Source organism: Oncorhynchus mykiss, chromosome 5 (genome assembly GCF_057628025.1).
Source record: "Oncorhynchus mykiss isolate SJ-2025 chromosome 5, ASM5762802v1, whole genome shotgun sequence".
Lineage (NCBI taxonomy): Eukaryota > Metazoa > Chordata > Actinopteri > Salmoniformes > Salmonidae > Oncorhynchus > Oncorhynchus mykiss.
Window position 1 is genome coordinate 32,566,986 of NC_143026.1, and position 22,064 is coordinate 32,589,049.

At 42.2% G+C, this 22,064-nt stretch overlaps 1 protein-coding gene across 8 annotated transcripts in view; it reads right to left on the bottom strand.

Annotated features, from left to right (window-relative positions):
• Positions 1–1,352: 1,352 nt before the first annotated feature.
• Positions 1,353–22,064, bottom strand: part of LOC110523609 (G protein-signaling modulator 1) — a 36,733-nt gene continuing 16,021 nt past the window's right edge. For 5 of the 8 annotated variants that reach the window (XM_036977277.2, XM_036977282.2, XM_090234501.1 and 2 more), the window contains 10 exons: positions 21,859–21,982; positions 21,428–21,543; positions 20,948–21,103; positions 14,795–14,903; positions 14,381–14,495; positions 9,026–9,096; positions 8,696–8,860; positions 3,727–3,889; positions 3,323–3,528; positions 1,353–3,083 (listed from right to left, as the gene is read on the bottom strand). In XM_036977277.2, coding sequence (XP_036833172.1) covers positions 2,886–3,083; positions 3,323–3,528; positions 3,727–3,889; positions 8,696–8,860; positions 9,026–9,096; positions 14,381–14,495; positions 14,795–14,903; positions 20,948–21,103; positions 21,428–21,543; positions 21,859–21,982 — 1,423 coding nt within the window. In that variant the 3' untranslated portion in view covers positions 1,353–2,885. The remainder of the gene's footprint in view (positions 3,084–3,322; positions 3,529–3,726; positions 3,890–8,695; positions 8,861–9,025; positions 9,097–14,380; positions 14,496–14,794; positions 14,904–20,947; positions 21,104–21,427; positions 21,544–21,858; positions 21,983–22,064) is intronic. The other 3 variants (XM_036977278.2, XM_090234502.1, XM_090234499.1) reach the window with 1 other exon arrangement.

A 22,064-nucleotide genomic window follows, 5' to 3' on the forward strand; every position in this document is an offset into this window, starting at 1 on the left:
AGCCTTGTTTTTAGATTAGCCTTGTTACAATCCCCAGCTTCAATAAATGCAGCCTCGGGATATGTGGTTTCCAGTTTACATAGAGTCGAATGAAGTTCTTTCTGGGCCGTCGATGTGTCTGCTTGGGGGGAATATACACGACTGTGATTATGATCGAAGAGAATCCTCTTGGTAGATAATGCGGTCGGCATTTGATTGTGAGGAATTCTAAGTCAGGTGAACAAAAGAACTTGAGTTCCTGTATGTTGTTATGATCACATCACGTCTCGTTAATCATAAGGCATACACCCCCGCCCTTCTTCTTACCAGAGAGATGCTTGTTTCTGCGTGAAGAAGCCTGGTGGCTGTATCGACTCCGATAGCGTGTCTCGAGTGAGCCATGTTTCCGTGAAACAAAGAACGCTAGTCTCTGATGTCTCTCTGGAAGGCAACCCTTGCTCGGATTTCGTCTACCTTGTTGTCAAGAGACTGGACATTGGCGAGTAGTATACTCGGGAGCGGTGCCCGATGTGCCCGTCTACGGAGCCTGACCAGAAGACCGCTCTGTCTGCCCCTTCTGCGGCGCCGTTGTTTTGGGTCGCCGGCTGGGATCCGATCCATTGTCCTTGGGTGGTGGGCCAAACAGAGAATCCGCTTCGGGAAAGTTGTATTCCTGGTCGTAATGTTGGTGAGTTGACGTTGCTCTTTTATCCAATAGTTCCTCCCGACTGTATGTAATAAATCCAACGATTTCCTGGGGTAACAAATAAATAACACATGAAAAATAGGAACGAGAAGCGAGGCGGCCATCTCTGTCGGCGCCGGAAGTATTCCTCTTATCTAGGTAGGTCAGGGCAGCATGGAGTGCAATTGAGATTGCGTCGTCTATGGATCTGTTTGGGTGGTATGCAAATTGGAGTAGGTCTAGGGTTTCTGGGATAATCTCCTCTAGAAAACAGAGAAAAGCAAACCAACATGTTTGGTCAGCCCACTGTGCCTTGCCCAACCAAGGGCAAGTCAACGACACTCTCCATCTTTTTTTATGGCCGTGTTTTCAGTTGCTGTTATAAGGAGTCATTCTTATCAGGGCGAGGAGACTGTGAATATATTGTAAAATGTTCCATATCTGATATCTAAAGAATGTCCATGTCTTTGGACTGGGGGGAAATTGAATCATAAGCCATAAGCCATAAGAATAGTTTAGCAAAATACTGTAGAATACTGTAGAATGGGGTGTAATTAAAAAAAGGCAGTCTCAACACCACCTACGTACAATGTGTTTAAGTTTAAGCATAGCCCCTAATTTGAAAGCAGACATTCTTATGGTAATCTTTAAAACAACACTGTTGATGACTACAGAGGCACATGAAACATTTGAATCAACATTTTATTAAAAGCAGAGGGGACATCTTCATGTCCTCAAATGGAACATAAATACAAAAAATATGTACATATGGCAGAGACAAATAGAAGCGTAGCGGATAGGTCTGGACCAAGTTTATCCTCATAAGGTATGAGAAAATAGAGGAAATCAACTATTTTTGGAGAACAGTGGGGACCTTGTTACCCTCTTACTACAGAGATGGAGATGAATCATTTGGACCACGACCCATCCTGGGTTAGGTTCACAACCCCTTGAGGTACAAAGAAGAGCTACACGCTAATATTAATACGTTTACAAATGGAGTCCCTAAGAAGAAGAGCAACTAAAATGTCCATTGTGGAACATCAGTTAGGCAACATATATGTACAGTACGTTAGATCTTACTATAAGCCGTTTTTGTTTAGTTTCCTCAGTTTGCACCCGTCTTTGGTCTGCTGGGTCTGTAACAGAATAACTCTGATATCCACAACTGAATAAAATACACACAGGGCATTTTTGTTGCAAATACACTAACCTTTAAAAAATGATCAGCAAAAAATATGCAATGTACATACTGTACAGTTTAAGTATAGCTTGTCACTAAAATAATAAAAAGTGCTTAAAATCAATATACTTGCGCAGAAGATTACATCCTCAATCTTCCGCAGGAATTACAAATAATTTCCAATGGGGTACACAGGACAGTTGTAGTATACAAGTTTCACCACAATGGGGCAGTAAACCAGCAGAATATGAGACATCTGTTGAAGATGATTGGAAATTGAAGACCAACAGCTGTGGCATTTTAGCAGGAGTTCCCTGCAAAACAGGATTCTGTGTGCATAGGCTGTGCATCTACTCCCTTCCTGTCCTAAAAAGTCCCCTGATCCATCTACTCAATTTCTCCCTTGAATTTCTCCCTAAAATGTGCTTTTCTTGATTTTGTATACTATTATCCATAAAATGTATTTTCACTGTATCTTTTACTATTTTGATAAATTGATATATTGTTTGAAAACCTGTTTGGTTGTGCTCCAGAGGACATTAACTCAATGATGAAGAGACCTTAACTAACCATGTTGTTGCCACCGAAAACTGTAGCCAATACTGTTTGCTACACCAATAATACCAGCAGCAATAATACTATTCTATCATGCACTTTGAACCCACAGACCCCTGACACTTGGGAATACAATCTGAGTCAGAGAAAAACTGATTAAGGCAGTAAATGGGGTAAATATGAATATCTGTTATTTCTTGTTGGCGTCTCAATCCCTAGCGAAACACCCCAAACCATAATTCACATAAATGTATCATATACATTCCATTTCATCATTATCGGATTTACACACATTTCAAACCTAAACAGATTCACAACAGCTGAAAGGGGGCCACATATTGCACATAGGGTTCAGATCTTGCATCACACATCAACCTAATTTACTTTCACCCCTTCACAGATCTCCTCAGGTGGTGGCCCATTTCTCCTCTTTCTCTCCACCTTCTATGAGGCAGACTCCCCGAGGGATGTGTGCTTGGGTCCCTAGCTGGAGTCTCCGGAGGGTGGTTCTGGGTCGGAGTCGGGCCCATCCTGTTCATCTGATGGGAGGTGGACCCGCTGCTCGTCCATGCGCTTGGCCTGTACCCTCTGGATCAGACTAAAGAAGTCCTCGTCAGGCACCGTGGGGGCCCGGGGCCCCCCTTCTGGTGGGGAACACCGTTGGTCATCGATCCTGGAGGACTGGAAGCAGACACAGAGAGTGAGAGAGAGGGAGAGACAGACATCTAAAATAGCAAGTCCTGCAGTTATGAATCCTGCATAGCCTGAGATACAGTATGCACAAACATTTGAGTATTTTACCTAAATCATGCATTGATTGATGGTACCAGAGACTCAACACAAACATTTTAGTTATTTGCGCAGATCTTAGGTTAAGATTCAACCCATAGAGATGCTGAAGCAGTGAGACATGGCCCTACCTGGCACTTCATGAGCATGTTGAAGAAGTCATCGCTTGGCTCCTGGGGGTCTGCATCGACACACAGGTGGCCCAGGTTGTTATGGGTGATCCTGAGGCCGGGTAAGTTGCTGATGCTGACCCGCTGGTCGTCCAGGCGACGGCTCTGGGAACTGACGATCAGGTCAAATAGCTCCTCTGTCTGGGGTGACGTGATGAGTGTAGGGTCTGAGAAGCACAAGAGGAGGAGAACTATATTGTACTGTCATTGACAGAAGATATTCCAAGCCACACATACCTGACTAGAGACCATTGCTTTGAGTGAATCATGCATTGACGTCAAATCAAGTCGCTGGAAGTAATGACGGTCCATAGTAGTATTAGTGATGCTCTAGCTTTAGACCGCCGTCACAGTCATTAACCTACCTAGCATTTCATTGAGAGAGACGGCCCCTCCGTTCTCGCCATTTTCTCCATTCTCTTCGTTCAGGTCGTCTAGGTGGCAGCGCTGGTCGTCCATGCGGCTGCTCTGGAACTTGCTGAGAAGGTCGAAGAAGCAGTCCTCATCGGAGGGGTCACGACCTAGCTTCTGAAACAGAGGGACATTGTTGTTAAGTGATGTAACAGGCGCACAAAGTGCATTGGGAAAGTATTCAGAGCCCTTGGCGTTTTCCCCATTTCGTTACGTTAGATGGATGCCAAGAGTGTGCAAAGCTGTCATCAAGGCCAAGGGTGGCTACTTTGAAGAATCTCAAATATAAAATATATTTCGATTTGTTTAACACTTTATTGGTTTCTACATGATTCCATATGTGTTATTTCATAGTTCTGATGTCTTCACTATTATTCTACAATGTAGGAAATAGTAAAAATAAATAAAAACCATTGAAAGAATAGGTGTGTCCAAACTTTTGACTGGTACTGTATATACATTTGCAAAAATTTCAGAAAACCTGTTTTTGCTTTGTCATTATGGGGTATTGTGTGCAAATTGATAAGGACAAAAATAAATGTAATCGATTTTAGAATTAGGCTGTAACGTAACAAAATGTGGAAAACGGGAAGGGGTCTGAATACTTTCTGAATGCACTGTATTTCCACATACACTGACCCACTTGTCTCTTGTATCCTGTTTATGTGGTTTCTGTTTGGCTTGTTTAACAGGATCCCTGGTTTGGGGCAGTTGGTGTTCCAGATAGAGGAGAACATTTGCTTCGCATATCAAGTACTATTGAACTGCTGCGAAATGACCATGCAGTATGTCCTGGTATTAGAGTGTCTAATGAGTCACATGGCCAAATAGATACACAGTCTGTCTGTTTGTCTCCATTGACTATTGGCTATTAGATTGTCCAATTGTTGACCAATGCAATCAGTGGCAGTACAATTATTGGCTCTCTGCCATTATGGTGACCTGTACCATTATATATTGAGTTGCTGTTGTTTGAGTTGTTCTCAACCTTTTCATAGCACTTTGGACAAAAAATGGCTTCGATACTAACTGGAATAGCACATAAGAGTGTTCTCACTATCTGGCCAACTAGGATGCCTTCATAAATTGCTGTTTGGTCATCAAACATAGCACAACCTCTCAATATAGTATTGAGTTTGGGGCAACGGGTAGCCAGCCTAGTGTTAGAGCATTGGACTTGTTACAAGATCAAATCCCTGAGCTGACAAGGTAAAAATCTGTTGTCCTGCCCCTGAACAAGGCCCACTGTTTCTAGGCTGTCATTTAAAATAAGAATTTGTTCTTAACTGACTTGCCAAGTTAAATAAAGGTATAAAATATAGTACACATATAAAGCCTCCTCTGAGTATCAACATCCAGTACTGTGGCCATCTACAATATCAACATGATTCTCTGTATTGGTCAGTGTGTGATCCTGCCTCCATGTTGATGATAAAACCCTGGGCAGGTTAATGGCAGGCATTAAAGGCAGTGAGCCACAGGACACATCATGGATCAATAATGGCGGATGGTGTCCTTATCCTCCTCACCCTTTCCCCACCACGCCTCGCAGGCACACACACCATAATGTCCCAATCAACACCAAACATTATCTCCACAAAAATAGGACTGGATACACGTACTGTACAAGGCAATTTTGTCTGGAAGCAAATTTTAGATATTTTTTAATTTACGTTGATAATTAAGAACCTTTAAGTCTCAACTCGGTGCAGTGTGATTTGTACAAAGGCAACTATCAGTGAATAAGCTCACCAGAATCTGGTCAGAGGCTACAATGTTCAGTAGTACGATACAACAGTGCTGTTGCTGTAGGCGGTCACATTTTCAGCAGAGACTTTTCGTGTGAAAACTTTGGACCAAAATTAGGCTACACTTCAAATGTTTGCTTTACTGGGCATCGTAAAATAATTAATTGCCACAAAATGTGCCTGCCTCTCTGGCAGAGCAAGAAACAGACATTTAGGCTAACAAAGTAAAGAAATTAGAGAGACTAGTTCAAGCAACACCATCATCCATCAAATTATCATACAGATAAAGAGTACAGTGAAGTGTCTTACCACACAAGCACCTCTCTTTCCCTTTCTTCACTCTTTCTCTCTCTCCGAGCGCTCTCCTCTTTCCCTCACTCTCCACACGCCGGACTCACACTCCCCTGCCTTCCCCCCTTCCCTCACCACTCTCCTCCTTTCCACCCTTCCCTCTCGGTGCTCTCTTTCCCCCATCCGTCCCCACTGACGCCTGTCCTCCTCATTACACCCTCCCCTCTTCCCCTTCTCCCATCTCTCATCGCTCCCCCCTCTCTCATTGCTCCCCCCTCTCTCATCGTTCCCCTCTCTCATCACCCCCCCTCATCTCTCCCTCTCTCCTAAATCCCCCTCTCTCCTAAATCCACCTCTCTCATTGCTCCCAATCACTTCTATGTCCCCCTCTCTCATCGCTCCCCCTTCTCTCCCTCTCTCATCGCTCCCCCTTTTTCCTATATCCCCCTCTGTCCTATATCCCCTCTCTCATCAGTCCCCCCTCTCTCATTGCTCCCCCCTCTTTCCTATATCCCCCTCTCATCGCTCCCCCTCTCTTTCCTATATCCTCCTCTCTCCTATATCCCCCTCTCTCATCTCTCACCCTCTCTCATCGCTCCCCCTCTTTCCTATATCCCCCTCTCTCCTATGTCCCCCTCTCTCATTGCTCCCCCTCTCTCCTATATCCCCCATCTTTCATCGCTCCCCCCTCTCCTATATCCCCCCATTCTCTCATCGCTCCCCCCTCTCCTATATCCCCCTCTCATCTCTCCCCCTCTGTCATCACTCCCTCATCTCTCATCGCTCCCCCTCTCTCCTCTCCCCCCTCTCTCATCGCTCCCCCTCTCTCCTATATCTCCCTCTCTCATCCTTCCCCTCTCTCCCATCTCCTCCTCTCTCTTTCTCTCTCTACCACTCATTCATTCCTTCATTCATTCATATAATTATAAATCCATCTTCCCCCTCCCTCTCTCTCTTCTGCAGGACATCTTTGTCCTAGCTGCAGCTCTCTCTCCCACTGTGGGAAAATAACTCATTATGAGGAGAGGGGGGTCCTCTGATGAAGGTCACATTGTCAGCCGAGGCAGGGGGATGGGCAGAGAGTGCCCACTAACAAATCACGGGAAAAACAAACTCTGAGCACTGCCAAGAGACAGTTCCGGCAAGCACAATGGAACATCTCATTGGGTTCAATCAAGCCATCTATTTAATAATTGTATCTATAGCAGGAATAAATTAATATGGATACTATAAGTATCCGTGAATACTATAAGTTCATTAAAATGCTATTCTGTGATCAATTCCCAAATTGACCAGCAAAAGAAGAAACATTCTGTGTGTCTTCCTGTGCCTCAGCTGATCTCCGCGTGATTGTAATTTTCTCCCCCTCCGAGCATAATGAGCTGTGACTTCCTGGATTCTGTCTGTTCTCCCCTTGCCTCTCTGTCTGGATCTTTCCTCTGCCTATGTATTGTTCAATTACTCAATTATGGTGAAGGGGAGCGAGAGAGGGAGGTGGAAGGAGAGAGTGTGTGAGTTGGGAGAGAGAGAAAGGTGGAAGTGAGAGGGGAAAGGACTCTCCCTAAATTAAATCAGTGTTGCTAAGGAAACCAGAACTCAAAGTTGCGCCGCTATCCTTAATAGACACACAGAGAGGCACACAATGGTAACCATTGACATTTCACCACTTCCCAATGGCCGACCCCTTCCCCTCGCATTTTGTGATCAGAGTGACTTATGACCTAGTGTGAATTTTTTTGGACCAAGTACCCTTTTTATTGTCAGTTCAATATATTATTGAGTCTAGTTCTGGAATAAAGAGAGAGATGAGCAACAGAGGAAGTGCACCTTGTCTCCATACCACCCCACAATGGTTCAACAGCTATTTTAGTCAGCCAATAAATAACAGGCATCCTTCACACAATGGCTTCCTCACTCTTTTCAACAGCAGTCCACTGATTACAACAATCAACAGCATCACAGAACCGAGATGCATGGTTGGTTGAGTCAGGCGCTGAATTACACAACCCCATTGGCTGAAGCTGGCCGATGATGTTCTAGGGATAAGGACAGCACAAAGGTGTATTGTTATGAACAATCTAGAGCAGTCAGAAAGGCCAGCAAGTTTACTTAGTGTTATTCCTGGAAGCGCCATCAGACATAGCACTCCTCTCTACCAGGAAGTAACCTAGAGACCTAGTATGGCCATTAACCCTCATTAAATCACATCATGTTTCACCTACAGCACTTTCCCTTGCCACTATCATCATATGACGTAAATCTGGATGCAAGGACCCTACAGACTTCAGAAGCCTCTTCCTGACCAACAGCATTGGCTCGCTAACCACATTTATGCCGCTTTAGCTGTCAGGTTAGCTTTCATTGATTGTTTAAAAGGCTGCCGATCCTTAAATGCAGAGGGGAAACTGAACCTGGAGTCAGTAGATAATGCCTTTCAGTAGAACACTTTCATACTAGGTGGAAAGTGTGAGATTTAATTAGGGCTTTAAGGAGAAACAAGATACTCAGAGGAGCAATCGCTACTGTTAGCTAAAACTAACACAGTTCAAAGTCATTGTGTCTGAGTCCATTATAGTGCTACACTACACATTGAAAACAATAGTCTTTGTAATTGATGCCTTTTAGTGGAGCTGATGAGACAGGGATGAATTTGACTAATCTAAATCAACTCGACTAGTAAAAACCAGGTGCATGTTATTGTTAAGCAGAGAGATACTCAGAAAGTGAAGTTATATGCCATCGAGAGGGCTGGTAGGCAATTTAAAAAGAAAGTTTAAAAAAATAAATCTACTCAGATTAAAATCAGTTGAGTGGATGGAAAATCATCTTTCATGGTTAACTGAGCTTTTCAGAGCATTAGTTGAAATTGAAAATTAAGACTCACTGGAGGCGGGACTTGGACAGTTATGTCATCGGTGTCCACAGGGGATTCCAACCACTGCCTGTCATCTGAGGACAGGCTGTCGGGGTAGCCCTTCCCTCTGCCTGGCTGAGACTGCTGACTCTTGGTTCTCCGGGATATACTGTCCACATCCTGGCTGTCTCCAATCTGCAGGGAAAGTAACGTATACCAATGGATTCTCATTTATTTTACATTTGTGTGCTGTCATTTTATAGAAATGTGAAATGTAGCATGTAAGTTGTGTTACAGAAAACTGTCAGAGAAATGGTGTGAGAAAACGAAAATGGAGTAAACAAAATGACTTTGTTTTACCTTATCTGACGAGTACTTCCACAGTTCGACACTGTCCATGCTGTTTCTCTTGGTGTGTTTTGGTCTGGCTCCTAGAACAGAGAAGAGCGCAAAAGAGGACATTAAAGCAGATACCCTTTGTAAAGTTGTCAATGGAAGATTAAGTGTGCCCTTTAGTAATGTAATGAATGGAGGGCCATTATTGCCCTGAGTGGGGCTTTAAAGACAAACATCCTATCCACAATCCCACGTCAGAGACACAGTAACTCATCAAGGCTAGGACTGTTACAGTGAATACAAATATTTGATCAATAATTATCAGTTCATGATTGAATCTGTGCGATCATCATAAACTATAAAAAAAGCTGAAATACATGATCCCAGAAATTTTCCATGCACACAAAAAGTTTATTTCTCTCAAATTTTGTGCACAAATTTGTTTACATCCCGGTTAGTGAGTATTTCTCCTTTGCCATGATAATCGATCCACCTGACAGGTGTGGCATATCAAAAAGCTGATTGAACAGCCTGATCAATGGCCTTTTATTGTCCTGTGGACAATTCTAAAATGTGATTGTAAAATGTGCAGTTTTGTCACACAACACAATGCCCCAGAAGTTTTGATGGAGTGTGCAATTGGCATGCTGACTGCAGAATGTCCATCAAAGCTGTTGCCAGATAATTTAATGTTAATTTCTCTACCACAAGTCGCCTCCAACGTCGTTTTGAATTTGGCAGTACGTCCAACCGGCCTTATAAAAGCAGACCACGTGTAACCACGCCAAACCAGGACCTCCCAGGGGGGCTGCTGAGGACTATTACTGTCTGTAATAAAGCCCTTTTGTGGGGAAAAACACATTCTGATTGGCTGGGCCCTGGCTCCCCAGTAGGTGGGCCTATGCCCTCCCAGGCCCATCCATGGCTGCGCCCCTGCCCAGTCATGTAAAATCCATAGATTAGGGCCTAAAGAATTTATTTATATTAACTTACTTCCTTATATGAACTGTAACTCAGTAAAATCGTTGAAATTGTTGCATGTTGCGTTTATATTTTTGTTCAGTGTATCAACAGTTTACAAACCCCTTGTAGAGAGTTGACGTTCTGTTTTACTAATGACACTAACATTGATGTATTACAGAAAGTTCTGTATGTTGACCATTCAAAACTACAGTGCGCAACCGTGAGATAAATCTTGTAAACAGAAAATCAACAGTTTTTCACACATACAGAGCGAACAGTTGATTCCCATGAACTCTATGGGAGCTCAACGCGGCGTGCATGGTTTCCCATGTGTGTGCTGTGGTCTTATGATGTGCAGTGAGGACGAGGTTCAGTCAGACAGCCAGGCAAACAAACTATGAATAAGGGGCCCTTTACGAGTTATGCGCCCATAGCAAATGTTGGGCCAGTGTGTGACCTGGAGGACCTTCACAGAGACCCAGAACAGCTCTGTGAGGGACGGGACTGCATGTCCATTTCTGCAGTCCACTTCTCACACTTCTACTATCTGTGTAGATCTACAGATGTAGGACCTTAATGTGATCACTCTTGTTGCAGAGAATTTTCCTACACTGCAGGAAATGCAGGTATGCTTAATAATTTACATAAATTCACTGATAACCTGCAGTAACACACGGTTATATTAACAGTATTGGACTTTTCATGCAGCCTACTTTTGTTTCAGCTAATAGCCTAACCAACGGTCAAGCAACGTTATGGACTAAACGTTCAACTAACAAAAGTTTCTCAATACTTTGTTATATACCCTTTGTTGGCAATGACAGAGGTCAAACGTTTTCTGTAAGTCTTCACAAGGTTTTCACACACTGTTGCTGGTATTTTGGCCCATTCCTCCATGCAGATCTCCTCTAGAGCAGTGATGTTTTGGGGCTGTTGCTGGGCAACGCGGACTTTCAACTCCCTCCAAAGATGTTCTATGGGGTTGAGATCTGGAGACTGGCTAGGCCACTCCAGGACCTTGAAGTGCTTCATACGAAGCCACTCCTTCGTTGCCCGGGCGGTGTGTTTGGGATCATTGTCATGCTGAAAGACCCAGCCACGTTTCATCTTCAATGCCCTTGCTGATGGAAGGAGATTTTCACTCAAAATCTCACGATACATGGCCCCATTCATTCTTTCCTTTACAAGGATCAGTCGTCATGGTCCCTTTGCTTCACAGTAGGTATGGTGTTCTTTGGATGCAACTCAGCATTCTTTGTCCTCCAAACACGACGAGTTGAGTTTTTACCAAAAAGTTATATTTTGGTTTCATCTGACAATATGACATTCTCCCAATCTTCTTCTGGATCATCCAAATGCTCTCTAGCAAACTTCAGACGGGCCTGGACATGTACTGGCTTAAGCAGGGGGACACGTCTGGCACTGCAGGATTTGAGTCCCTGGCAGTGTAGTGTGTTACTGATGGTAGGCTTTGTTACTTTGGTCCCAGCTCTCTGCAGGTCATTCACTAGGTCCCCCCGTGTGGTTCTGGGATTTTTGCTCACCGTTCTTGTGATCATTTTGACCCCACGGGGTGAGATCTTGCGTGGAGCCCCAGATCGAGGGAGACTATCAGTGGTCTTGTATGTCTTCCATTTCCTAATAATTGCTCCCACAGTTGATTTCTTCAAACCACGCTGCTTACCTATTGCAGATTCAGTCTTCCCAGCCTGGTGCAGGTCTACAATTTTGTTTCTGGTGTCCTTTGACAGCTCTTTGGTCTTGGCCATAGTGGAGTTTGGAGTGTGACTGTTTGAGGTTGTGGACAGGTGTCTTTTATACTGATAACAAGTTCAAACAGGTGCCATTAATACAGGTAACGAGTGGAGGACAGAGGAGCCTCTTAAAGAAGAAGTTACAGGTCTGTGAGAGCCAGAAATCTTGCTTGTTTGTAGGTGACCAAATACTAATTTTCCACCATAATTTGCAAATAAATTCATTAAAAATCATACAATGTGATTTTCAGGATTTTTTTTCTCAGTTTGTCTGTCATGGTTGAAGTTTACCTATGATGAAGATTACAGGCCTCTCTCATTTTTTTAAGTGGGAGAACTTGCACAATTGGTGGCTGACTAAATACTTTTTTGCCCCACTGTATCTGGGACCTATTTATTCAAAATGGGACGCAAATGTCTCTTTATTTACAGTGTGTTTATGTTATGTGCGTCAGAGAACCCACCTGTCTATTTATTTAGAGGGAAAAAATGTTTTTAGGTATCTACAAAGGTATGTGGGTTTCACGCTGGATTTGGCCACCCCAAATCTATCTACACTCTTTCCCTTTGGCTCGCACGTGTTCCAGTGTACTGACACACTGAAGAGCTGTCACAGACAGACATAAAATGTATGGACAGGACAAATTTTATCATACATCACCTAACCAATAAGGCAGAACGCCTTATTCCTGCATAGAGAAAAGAAAACACCAATAAATCACCAACACAATCTTAATCACCATCACCAGTCGGAGTGTCTGTTCTACTTGTTGTATTTCTATTCTGTGAGGTGGCAGTGCCAGGGCGGCCTGACCTCAGGTCCCACCTAACCACAGTCTATGCAGTGTGGGCCTGCTGCTCCAAACAGACGCTCCCTGTTTTAAATAAACATCCAGCACGTCCTCTCCGTACACAGAAAAGGGCTGTGTCCACCTGACTCATCCTTTCCTCCTAGACCCGGACGCAATGGAAGATGCAATGGCCCAGAATGACCTCAAGTGACCTCAAACATTGAACTGTCAAACATTGACCTGTTGATCAGTCTATCTTCATCAGACAATGTCTCACATGGCCCCTTTATCTTTCTCCTGTCATAGCCTTAGAACATTGTTGTAGGAAGACAGAGTATATTGCCTGGATATTGGTTTACAAGCTGTCACAATGACTTAAAGGGTTATTAAGATAAGAACAATACATTGAATTCCTCTTAACTCTCAGCACTGTGCATGTAGAATTGTAGAGAATGTACAACTGTACATAATTTGTACAACTGTACATGAATAATTAACACACAATTGACAGATGAAGTGCATGTCTGTTTGGCAGAATACATTTTCCTTTACAAAGTACACATATCCATCGTCTGATCCATGATTGATTGAATCCAACCTCAGAACAATAGAGCTGAAATGATGACTCTATAGAATACTTTTTACTTGTACAGAAATCCTTTTAGAGGGTCATACATAATGTATTCACTAAGACTATGGCCCTAGAGATGAATGATCAGCAGAGGAAGATTCTGTTGACAGAAGCACAGTGACACATCATCTATCTAAGCCTGGGGCTTTGAGATATTTGCACAAGGACAAATGTATGTATTCTCTAGAGCTTATTCTGAGCTTTGCTAACATCACTCCACCTCTGACATATACTGTACATACATCTCCCTCAACCGATTGAATGGAAAATGGGCTATAGCATTTTACAAAAGCCTTTTAAAGTGTGCATCCAAACCTCTCAAGTATTCTTTACAGATTCATGGCAACTAGAAAGTAAAGCTTCCAATTCCATGTACAGTATTTTGAAAGAATTAAAAGGCTATAATTAAGCCTCGACCTTGCTTACCTCATACTCCGGACTCAGAGAGCTATGGTACAGTTATTGTTGTCAATCCCATGAAATTTAAGTCAAATGTTGCTATAATTGTTATTAGTCTATAGTTGTATTCCATTTGCGGTGTCCAGTAAGTATCCTGGAGGAACTAATCACAGGACGGACGCCTCTCTCAACTCAAAGTTTGATGGAGAAGTGAAATGTTCTCCTTCTGAGCGAGTGTGAGAGCGAGTCTGTGCTCAGGGTTGTGCGTGGGGTGTGGTAAGGAGAAAGAGAGAGAGAGAGAGAGAGAGAGAGAGAGAGATGGGCAGTGCACGTGGACTAAGGCTGGTCAGAGACAAAACTTACTGTACAGGACTTTCCATATGTATTAATACTGTCATTACTCAGAACAAAAAGTGCAGACATGGGTCAAATTGAAAATCTACTCTTTATAAACAACAAAAGTAGATTAAATAATTTGGACTGTTAGTTCAGCATGTTATGATTTTGGCGCTCCAGGTAGAATTATCTAGAATTATAGAATCATCTTTACACTCCTCAAATCCCACACTGAACCACCAAGAGGACAAACACATCTAGACTCAAACCAGTGTCTACATGGGAAACTTCATCCCTTTCAACAACTCCAGTGGTCATAATGGATGTATTTAAGCAGAACCCTGTGGCAGAGAGGGGCACAAACAGCATGGTCGCGAGGGGCCTTGTGTGGTCCGGAGTTGGGTGCTTTGACTGTTACACCAGACTCTGGCACATGGTCATAATTTCCTCTCACACTGAAAATACAAGTTCAAGGAAGAACCATAGAAAGAAATCTCTCTGTTACCTTGCACCTCGAACTCTGACCCACATGATGAAAGGTCACTCTCGTTGACCCCCAGAGCCTCCATCATCTGCTCCACATTCATCCTGGCAGTCAACTCGCCATTCCTGTCCCCAATCTTAGAGTAGGTTAAGCGAGAGAGAGACAGAGAGAGAGAGAGTGAGAGAGAGACACAGAGAGAAAGAGAGACACAGAGAGAGAGTGAAAGAGAGACACCGAGAGAGAGAGAGAGAGAGAGAGAGATAGACACAGAGAGAGAGAGAGAGAAAGAGAGAGAGAGACATCGTATTGACTAAAGGTGTATGGGATTTCAGTTTTCAAAAAGCGACTGCAAATATATTGGTGTTGAAAATAAACTGTCTTCACAGTAATATACCTCCTCATAAAAATTGTGTAGATGCAGTGGTCACTAGTTACCTCTCTGGAAATGTCTAGGTATTTGCGGGCGTAGTGCAGGGCCTGGCGATGGTTCTGTAAAGACACATAGGCATTTCCCAGACTCCAGCAGGCACGGCCCTCACCAACCCTATCAACAAAAGCACAGTTAGAGAAGGAACAAATCAAACACCATAATGATAAGCATTTTAAGTAAAGGTTTTAAAGTGTGTATGCATGTAAAGGCTCAGACACTCCAAGGATACAGACTACTGAGAGGTACACATCTGCCCGGCAGAACTTTTTTATGTTCACATAGCACAGATTCCCAACCGATCAGCCTAGTTAAAATACTCCAGACTCCAGTGGCAATAGCTTAATTAAGCTACAGGTATGTTTGGCTTGTGCCTGCTGTAGATCAGAACTAGCAAGCTGCGCTAATGTTGTAGCCAGAATTTGTAGTAAGCCCTTGTCAATACTAGCCAGATGCCTACAACTGGAAAACTAGCGTACCTACCAACATTATAATTACATCAGAATGCATTTAATATAATAACACATGCCATTTAGCAGATTATTTTTTCTAAAGTGACTTATTCATATATTTTATGTAGTCCCAGGAATCAAACCCACTACCCTGGCATTAGAAGTGCCACGCTCTACAAACTGAGCTACAAAGGACTTGTTTCTGAATGAAGCAGCTGCCTATTAGCTGCCGAGAGTCAGTGGAGTAGCTAGCTAGCTATGTTGTCCTAACTGTTCAGCTTACGTTAGCTAGCAAGCGAGCTGTTACTGGCAGTATGGGATAGTGGAGAGTGGAGAGTGAATTTTTTTCTTCATCATCTTGCTAGATAGCTAGCTTGATAAAGCATTTAGTTTTGTGTGCATTGTGCTGCACTAACTCTCTTGCACACACACTGGACTCTACCCACACACTCACATACTTACACTGACTCCCCAACAGACACACACATACACACACGTTCACACTCACCACATATGATGCTGGCACTGTCTATTATCTATCCTGTTGCCTAGTCACTTTACCCCCACCTACAGTGCCTTCAGAAAGTATTCATACCACTTGACTCATTCCATATGTTGGTGTGTCACAGCTTAAATTCAATATTTATTAGATATATGTCCAATTCGGACATTATTTAGAAAGAAACACACCTGTCTATATAAGATCCCACAGTTAACAGTGCATGTTAGAGCAGAAACTATACCATGAAGTCAACTGTCCTTAGATCGCCGAGATATGACTATGATGAGGCATACAGTGCCTTGCGAAAGTATTCGGCCCCCTTGAACTTTGCGACCTTTTGCCACATTTCAGGCTTCAAACATAAAGATATAAAACTGTATTTTTTTGTGAAGAATCAACAACAAGTGGGACACAATCATGAAGTGGAACGACATTTATTGGATATTTCAAACTTTTTTAACAAATCAAAAACTGAAAAATTGGGCGTGCAAAATTATTCAGCCCCTTTACTTTCAGTGCAGCAAACTCTCTCCAGAAGTTCAGTGAGGATCTCTGAATGATCCAATGTTGACCTAAATGACTAATGATGATAAATACAATCCACCTGTGTGTAATCAAGTCTCCGTATAAATGCACCTGCACTATGATAGTCTCAGAGGTCCGTTAAAAGCGCAGAGAGCATCATGAAGAACAAGGAACACACCAGGCAGGTCCGATATACTGTTGTGAAGAAGTTTAAAGCCGGATTTGGATACAAAAATATTTCCCAAGCTTTAAACATCCCAAGGAGCACTGTGCAAGCGATAATATTGAAATGGAAGGAGTATCAGACCACTGCAAATCTACCAAGACCTGGCCGTCCCTCTAAACTTTCAGCTCATACAAGGAGAAGACTAATCAGAGATGCAGCCAAGAGGCCCATGATCACTCTGGATGAACTGCAGAGATCTACAGCTGAGGTGGGAGACTCTGTCCATAGGACAACAATCAGTCGTATATTGCAAAAATCTGGCCTTTATGGAAGAGTGGCAAGAAGAAAGCCATTTCTTAAAGATATCCATAAAAAGTGTTGTTTAAAGTTTGCCACAAGCCACCTGGGAGACACACCAAACATGTGGAAGAAAGTGCTCTGGTCAGATGAAACCAAAATTGAACTTTTTGACAACAATGCAAGATGTTCTGTTTGGTGTAAAAGCAACACACCATCCCCACTGTCAAACATGGTGGTGGCAGCATCATGGTTTGGTCCTGCTTTTCTTCAGCAGGGACAGGGAAGATGGTTAAAATTGATGGGAAGATGGATGGAGCCAAATACAGGACCATTCTGGAAGAAAACCTGATGGAGTCTGCAAAAGACCTGAGACTGGGACGGAGATTTGTCTTCCAACAAGACAATGATCCAAAACATAAAGCAAAATCTACAATGGAATGGTTCAAAAATAAACATATCCAGGTGTTAGAATGGCCAAGTCAAAGTCCAGACCTGAATCCAATCGAGAATCTGTGGAAAGAACTGAAAACTGCTGTTCACTAATGCTCTCCATCCAACCTCACTGAGCTCGAGCTGTTTTGCAAGGAGGAATGGGAAAAAATTTCAGTCTCTCAATGTGCAAAACTGATAGAGACATACCCCAAGCGACTTACAGCTGTAATCGCAGCAAAAGGTGGCTACAAAGTATTAACTTAAGGGGGCTGAATAATTTTGCACGCCCAATTTTTCAGTTTTTGATTTGTTAAAAAAGTTTGAAATATCCAATAAATGTCGTTCCACTTCATGATTGTGTCCCACTTGTTGTTGATTCTTCACAAAAAAATACAGTTTTATATCTTTATGTTTGAAGCCTGAAATGTGGCAAAAGGTCGCAAAGTTCAAGGGGGCCGAATACTTTCGCAAGGCACTGTATAGAGGGGCTTTTCAGCGGCAGGGCCTAGGACACTGGTAAGGATAGAGGGAACATGAATGTAGCTAAATACAGGAAAATCCTTGAACTTGCTTCAGAGTGCAAACAGTCTTAGACGGTGGGGTGACGATTTGCATCCCAACAGGACAATGACCTCAAGCATGCAGCCAAAGCAACACTGGAATGGCTTCAGAACAAGAATGTGAAAGTCCTTGGGCTCTATTTTTAACAAACCTAACGCATTGGTAAATCTAAGCGCAGGCGGTAACACTATAGGTTCCGGGGTGTGGCAAATATTTTTGCAATTTTCACTATCACAATAATCGGCGCACTTGCTGGTGTGAGTGCGATAGTGCTGGGTTGTGATGAATAAACAAGTTGTGGGTATGTCGAGGCTTCGCCCCTTACTGGCCAATCAGAACCTGCTCCATGGAGAAATATGTGGTTGCTTCAAGTTGTTTTTACGGTCTTATGTATTGCCTTGGAATCAACTCCAATTCCAATGTTAGACTGTTTTTATAGTTAAATAGCTTACAGAAATGAAATAACAAATTGTAGACCTATCTCATCTTTGCTAAATCGGTTAACTTAAACCAAATTGCAGTCCACATTGTTCTAAGTAATTGAATGACTTCAATAGCGTTCACACTGATATGGGGGCTAGGCCTACTGTAAATTGCATTATGACTGAGCATGGACATGCCAAGCAATAAGGAAGATTAAATTCATTATTGATAAAAAGATAATGATAATGAATAATAATAATTCTAAACAAAACTAAGCAACAACCTGTTTTAAATAGCCTATTTCGCACTTACAGGCACCAACATTTCTCCCAGTGGGCATATTAAACAACGCAGACTAGAGAGGGTTTTACGCAAATCCAAAAACGGAACATGCATGGCTAAAATAATGCGGGCCTGCCTACAATGCATTGATAAAGGTGAGTGTCAGCTCACTGTTTTACTCCTCTCAAACTTGATACTTTAGTAAAGCTTTGGTGATTTTAAGATGTATTTCCAAGCGGTCTCTAGAGCCTAACCCTTTATCGACAGTCTTCTTGCCTACTTCGTGATTGCATTGGACAGACAAAAAAATAATTCATTTAGAGGGGAGGCTATGCTTGTTTTTAATCAAATAAAACTAAATTGCGGGGGGGGGGGGGGGGGTGAAGAGACATTTAGTTTGTTTCTAAATACGAAGTATACAGGCACCAAAAGCATATTAGGCTACTCTTGTTCTATGGGCAGTGTGTGTCACAGCTGGACAGGCTGCATTTCTGCTGTCAAAATTCAAGCCATAACCAACTGCTAAAACCAGCTTTTGATTGGTCTTAAATGGCTCTATCAGCACTGCCTGAAATTAGCACTTTGGATCATGACAAGGACACACCTCCAATTTTTCCACCCCGCCCATCTGAGCGCAAGGAGCTGATATAAAACAGATACATTTCCGAACCGGGCGTTAGGGCTGGAAAATGACAGTTAACCAGTTTTATTTTATTACGAAATTGCAAACTAACTGTGCATTTTGAAACTAGGACGGCCTTAACTCCAGCCAAAAATAGAGCCTCTTGAGTGGTCCAGCCAAAGCCCGGACTTGAATCGCATTGAAAATCTGTGGAAAGACTGGAAGATTGCCCTCCAAAAAATGTGGCAGAAATCCAGATGTGCAAAACAAATGCAGACATACCCAATATGACTCAAAGCTGTTATCGCCACCAAAGGTGCTTCTCTACAAAGTATTCACTCAGGGGTGTGAATACTTATGTAAATGAGAGTTGTCTGTGTTTCTTTTCTAACACATTTTCAAAAAATGGGTCATTGGTCTTTTTTGTAGATGGGTGAGGCAAGTCTACTTAATCCATTTTGAATACAGGCTGTAATAAAACAATGTAGAATATTAATATGAATACTTTCTGAAGGCACTATATAAGTACAGTACATAGCTACCTCAATTACCTCGTACACCTTTTCTACTCCATATATATATATATATATATATATATATATATATATAGCCATGTTATTTTTACTCGTTATTCACTGTATTTGTTCTTGTGTCACTATTTATATTTATCTTTAACTCTGCATTGTTGGAAAAATACCAGTAAGTAATCATTTCACTGCTAGTATAAGTCTGTTGTCTACGAAGCATGTGACAAATAAAATTAGAAATACAAAAATAAATAAAATAAAATTGCCACCCCATTAATTTCATGTGTAACTGCCTGGCAAGCTAATGTTAGCTATCTAGCTAACTAACGAGCAAATGCACATTATCATTCCTGACAAAAATCCCCAAGCACAAAACTCCTTATCTAGAAACTCTTAATTAAGGAACGGACCCTTTTTTTTATTAAATTTTTGCCTAAAATGACATGGCCATATCTAATTGCCTGTAGCTCAGGCCCTGAAGCAAGGATATGCATATTCTTGGTACCATTTGAACGGAAACACTCTTATGTTTTTTGAAATGTGAAAGGAATGTAGGCGATTATAACACATTAGATCTGGTAAAAGATAATACAAAGAAAAAAACAACCGTATTTTTATATTTTTCTTGTACCACATTTGAAATGCAAGAGAAAGGCCATATTGTATTATTCCAGACCAGGTGCCTTTTAGACTTTGGCCACTAGATGAAAGCAGTATATGTGAAAAGCTTTAGACTGATCCAATGAACCATTGTATTTCTGTTCAAAATGTTGAATCAAGACTTCCCAAATGTGCCTAATTTGTTCATTAATAACTTTTCATGTTCAAAACTGTGCACTCTCCTCAAACAATAGCATGGTATTATTTCACTGTAATAGCTACGGTAAATTGGACAGTGCAGTTAGCTTAAATTATTGTTAATCTTTCTGCCAATATCAGATATGTCTATGTCCTGGGAAATCTTCTTGTTACTTACAACCTCATGCTAATCACATTAGCCTACGTTATCTCACCAATCCTGAAGAAGTTTTAAAGACGTAAAGAGTTGCTCGAGAAAAAAAAAGTGTTATGCAGCTTTTGTTTTTGGTCACAATTCTAATTACACGGTGAAATGTCCCTATTTTTTTTAAATGACCTTGTCATTCCTGTCGGCTCCCCCATGTGGAGGTTTGTGCACTCTGATTGGATCAAAGTCAAGATGTTGTCCATTGATGAAGTGTGATTCTACTAGTAGTTTGCTGGTACCGGGTCGATACACAGTGGTTTGTCATTGTTTTAGCAAGAGAAGGAACGGCCTTCTTCTGTGCTAACTATCGGCAGTCAGATTTCTCGGTGTGTGACTATTAAGTGAGTGTGTGAGTGTGCATACCTGTCCGTGAGCTCCTGGGCTATGAGGAGGTGTTTGAGGTGGTAGTCTATGGCTCTCTCGTACTGTTGCATCAAAGTGTAGGTGTTCCCCAGGCTGTAACATGCCTGTGCCTCCATCACCTTGTCCTTCAACTGACGAGACAGTTGCAGAGTTTTTCTAGATGGAACAGGAAGACAGGGTAATTGAGAGGGAGAGAGGAAGAAGGAATGAGATTTCTACATAGGTGTAGTAAGAGGGTGGTGAATGGATAAAGAGGTATTTAAAGGAAAACATTTGTTTGTTACACACAAAATTCAAAGTATTTATTTAAAATGAAACATTCTTATTATAAATTAATCTCATACATTATATTGATCTTAAAACATTAATAGACTTGAATACATGCAGGTAATCAAGTACATAACATGGCGTAGCGCTCTGAGATCCATTGGTTGATACACATCAAGTCCACTAGGTGTCAGCGTGTAGTCTTTGTTTTACCTGTAGTACTCCGTGGCAGTGTTGAACTGTCCCAGGAAAATCAGAGCGTTGCCTAGGTTACTATAGGCTCTACGTTCAGCTGCTTTGTCACCAAACTCCTTGGCGATGGACAGCCTCTGAACAAAAGAAAGTTGATACATTTTCTTGAATGTATGTGTGTATTGCTCACTTTGACCGGTCTTTACCCCATTGATGGAACAATAGCGTTGCAAAACGGATACTTTTACGTCTTGTAAGTACGTCATACACTTTGCATTGAGCTCATTCAAACAGGCAAGTTGATGTGTTTTCATCCAGGTGCAAAATGGTCGAGCGTGAGAAGACCTTTTCTTACCATTAATTATGTTACAGTATGTCACACACACAATAGTGTGTCTCTTTACTTGTACACATGATGGTGTTGACTACTGTCCCAGAAATATGTATATCACCTGTCTGTGGAATTTGATGGCCTCCACAAAATTTCCCAGCAAGTAGTGGGTGTTGCCTAGGTTACCAAAGGCCCTGCCCTGAGCAGCTCGGTCGCCCAGCTCTTTGACCAGACACAGATTCATCCTGTAGGAGAGAGGAGGACTTGAGTTAAAGTATTGTGTACCAATTGTGTTTTACACAAATTATACAAAAGTCTAATTTTTGT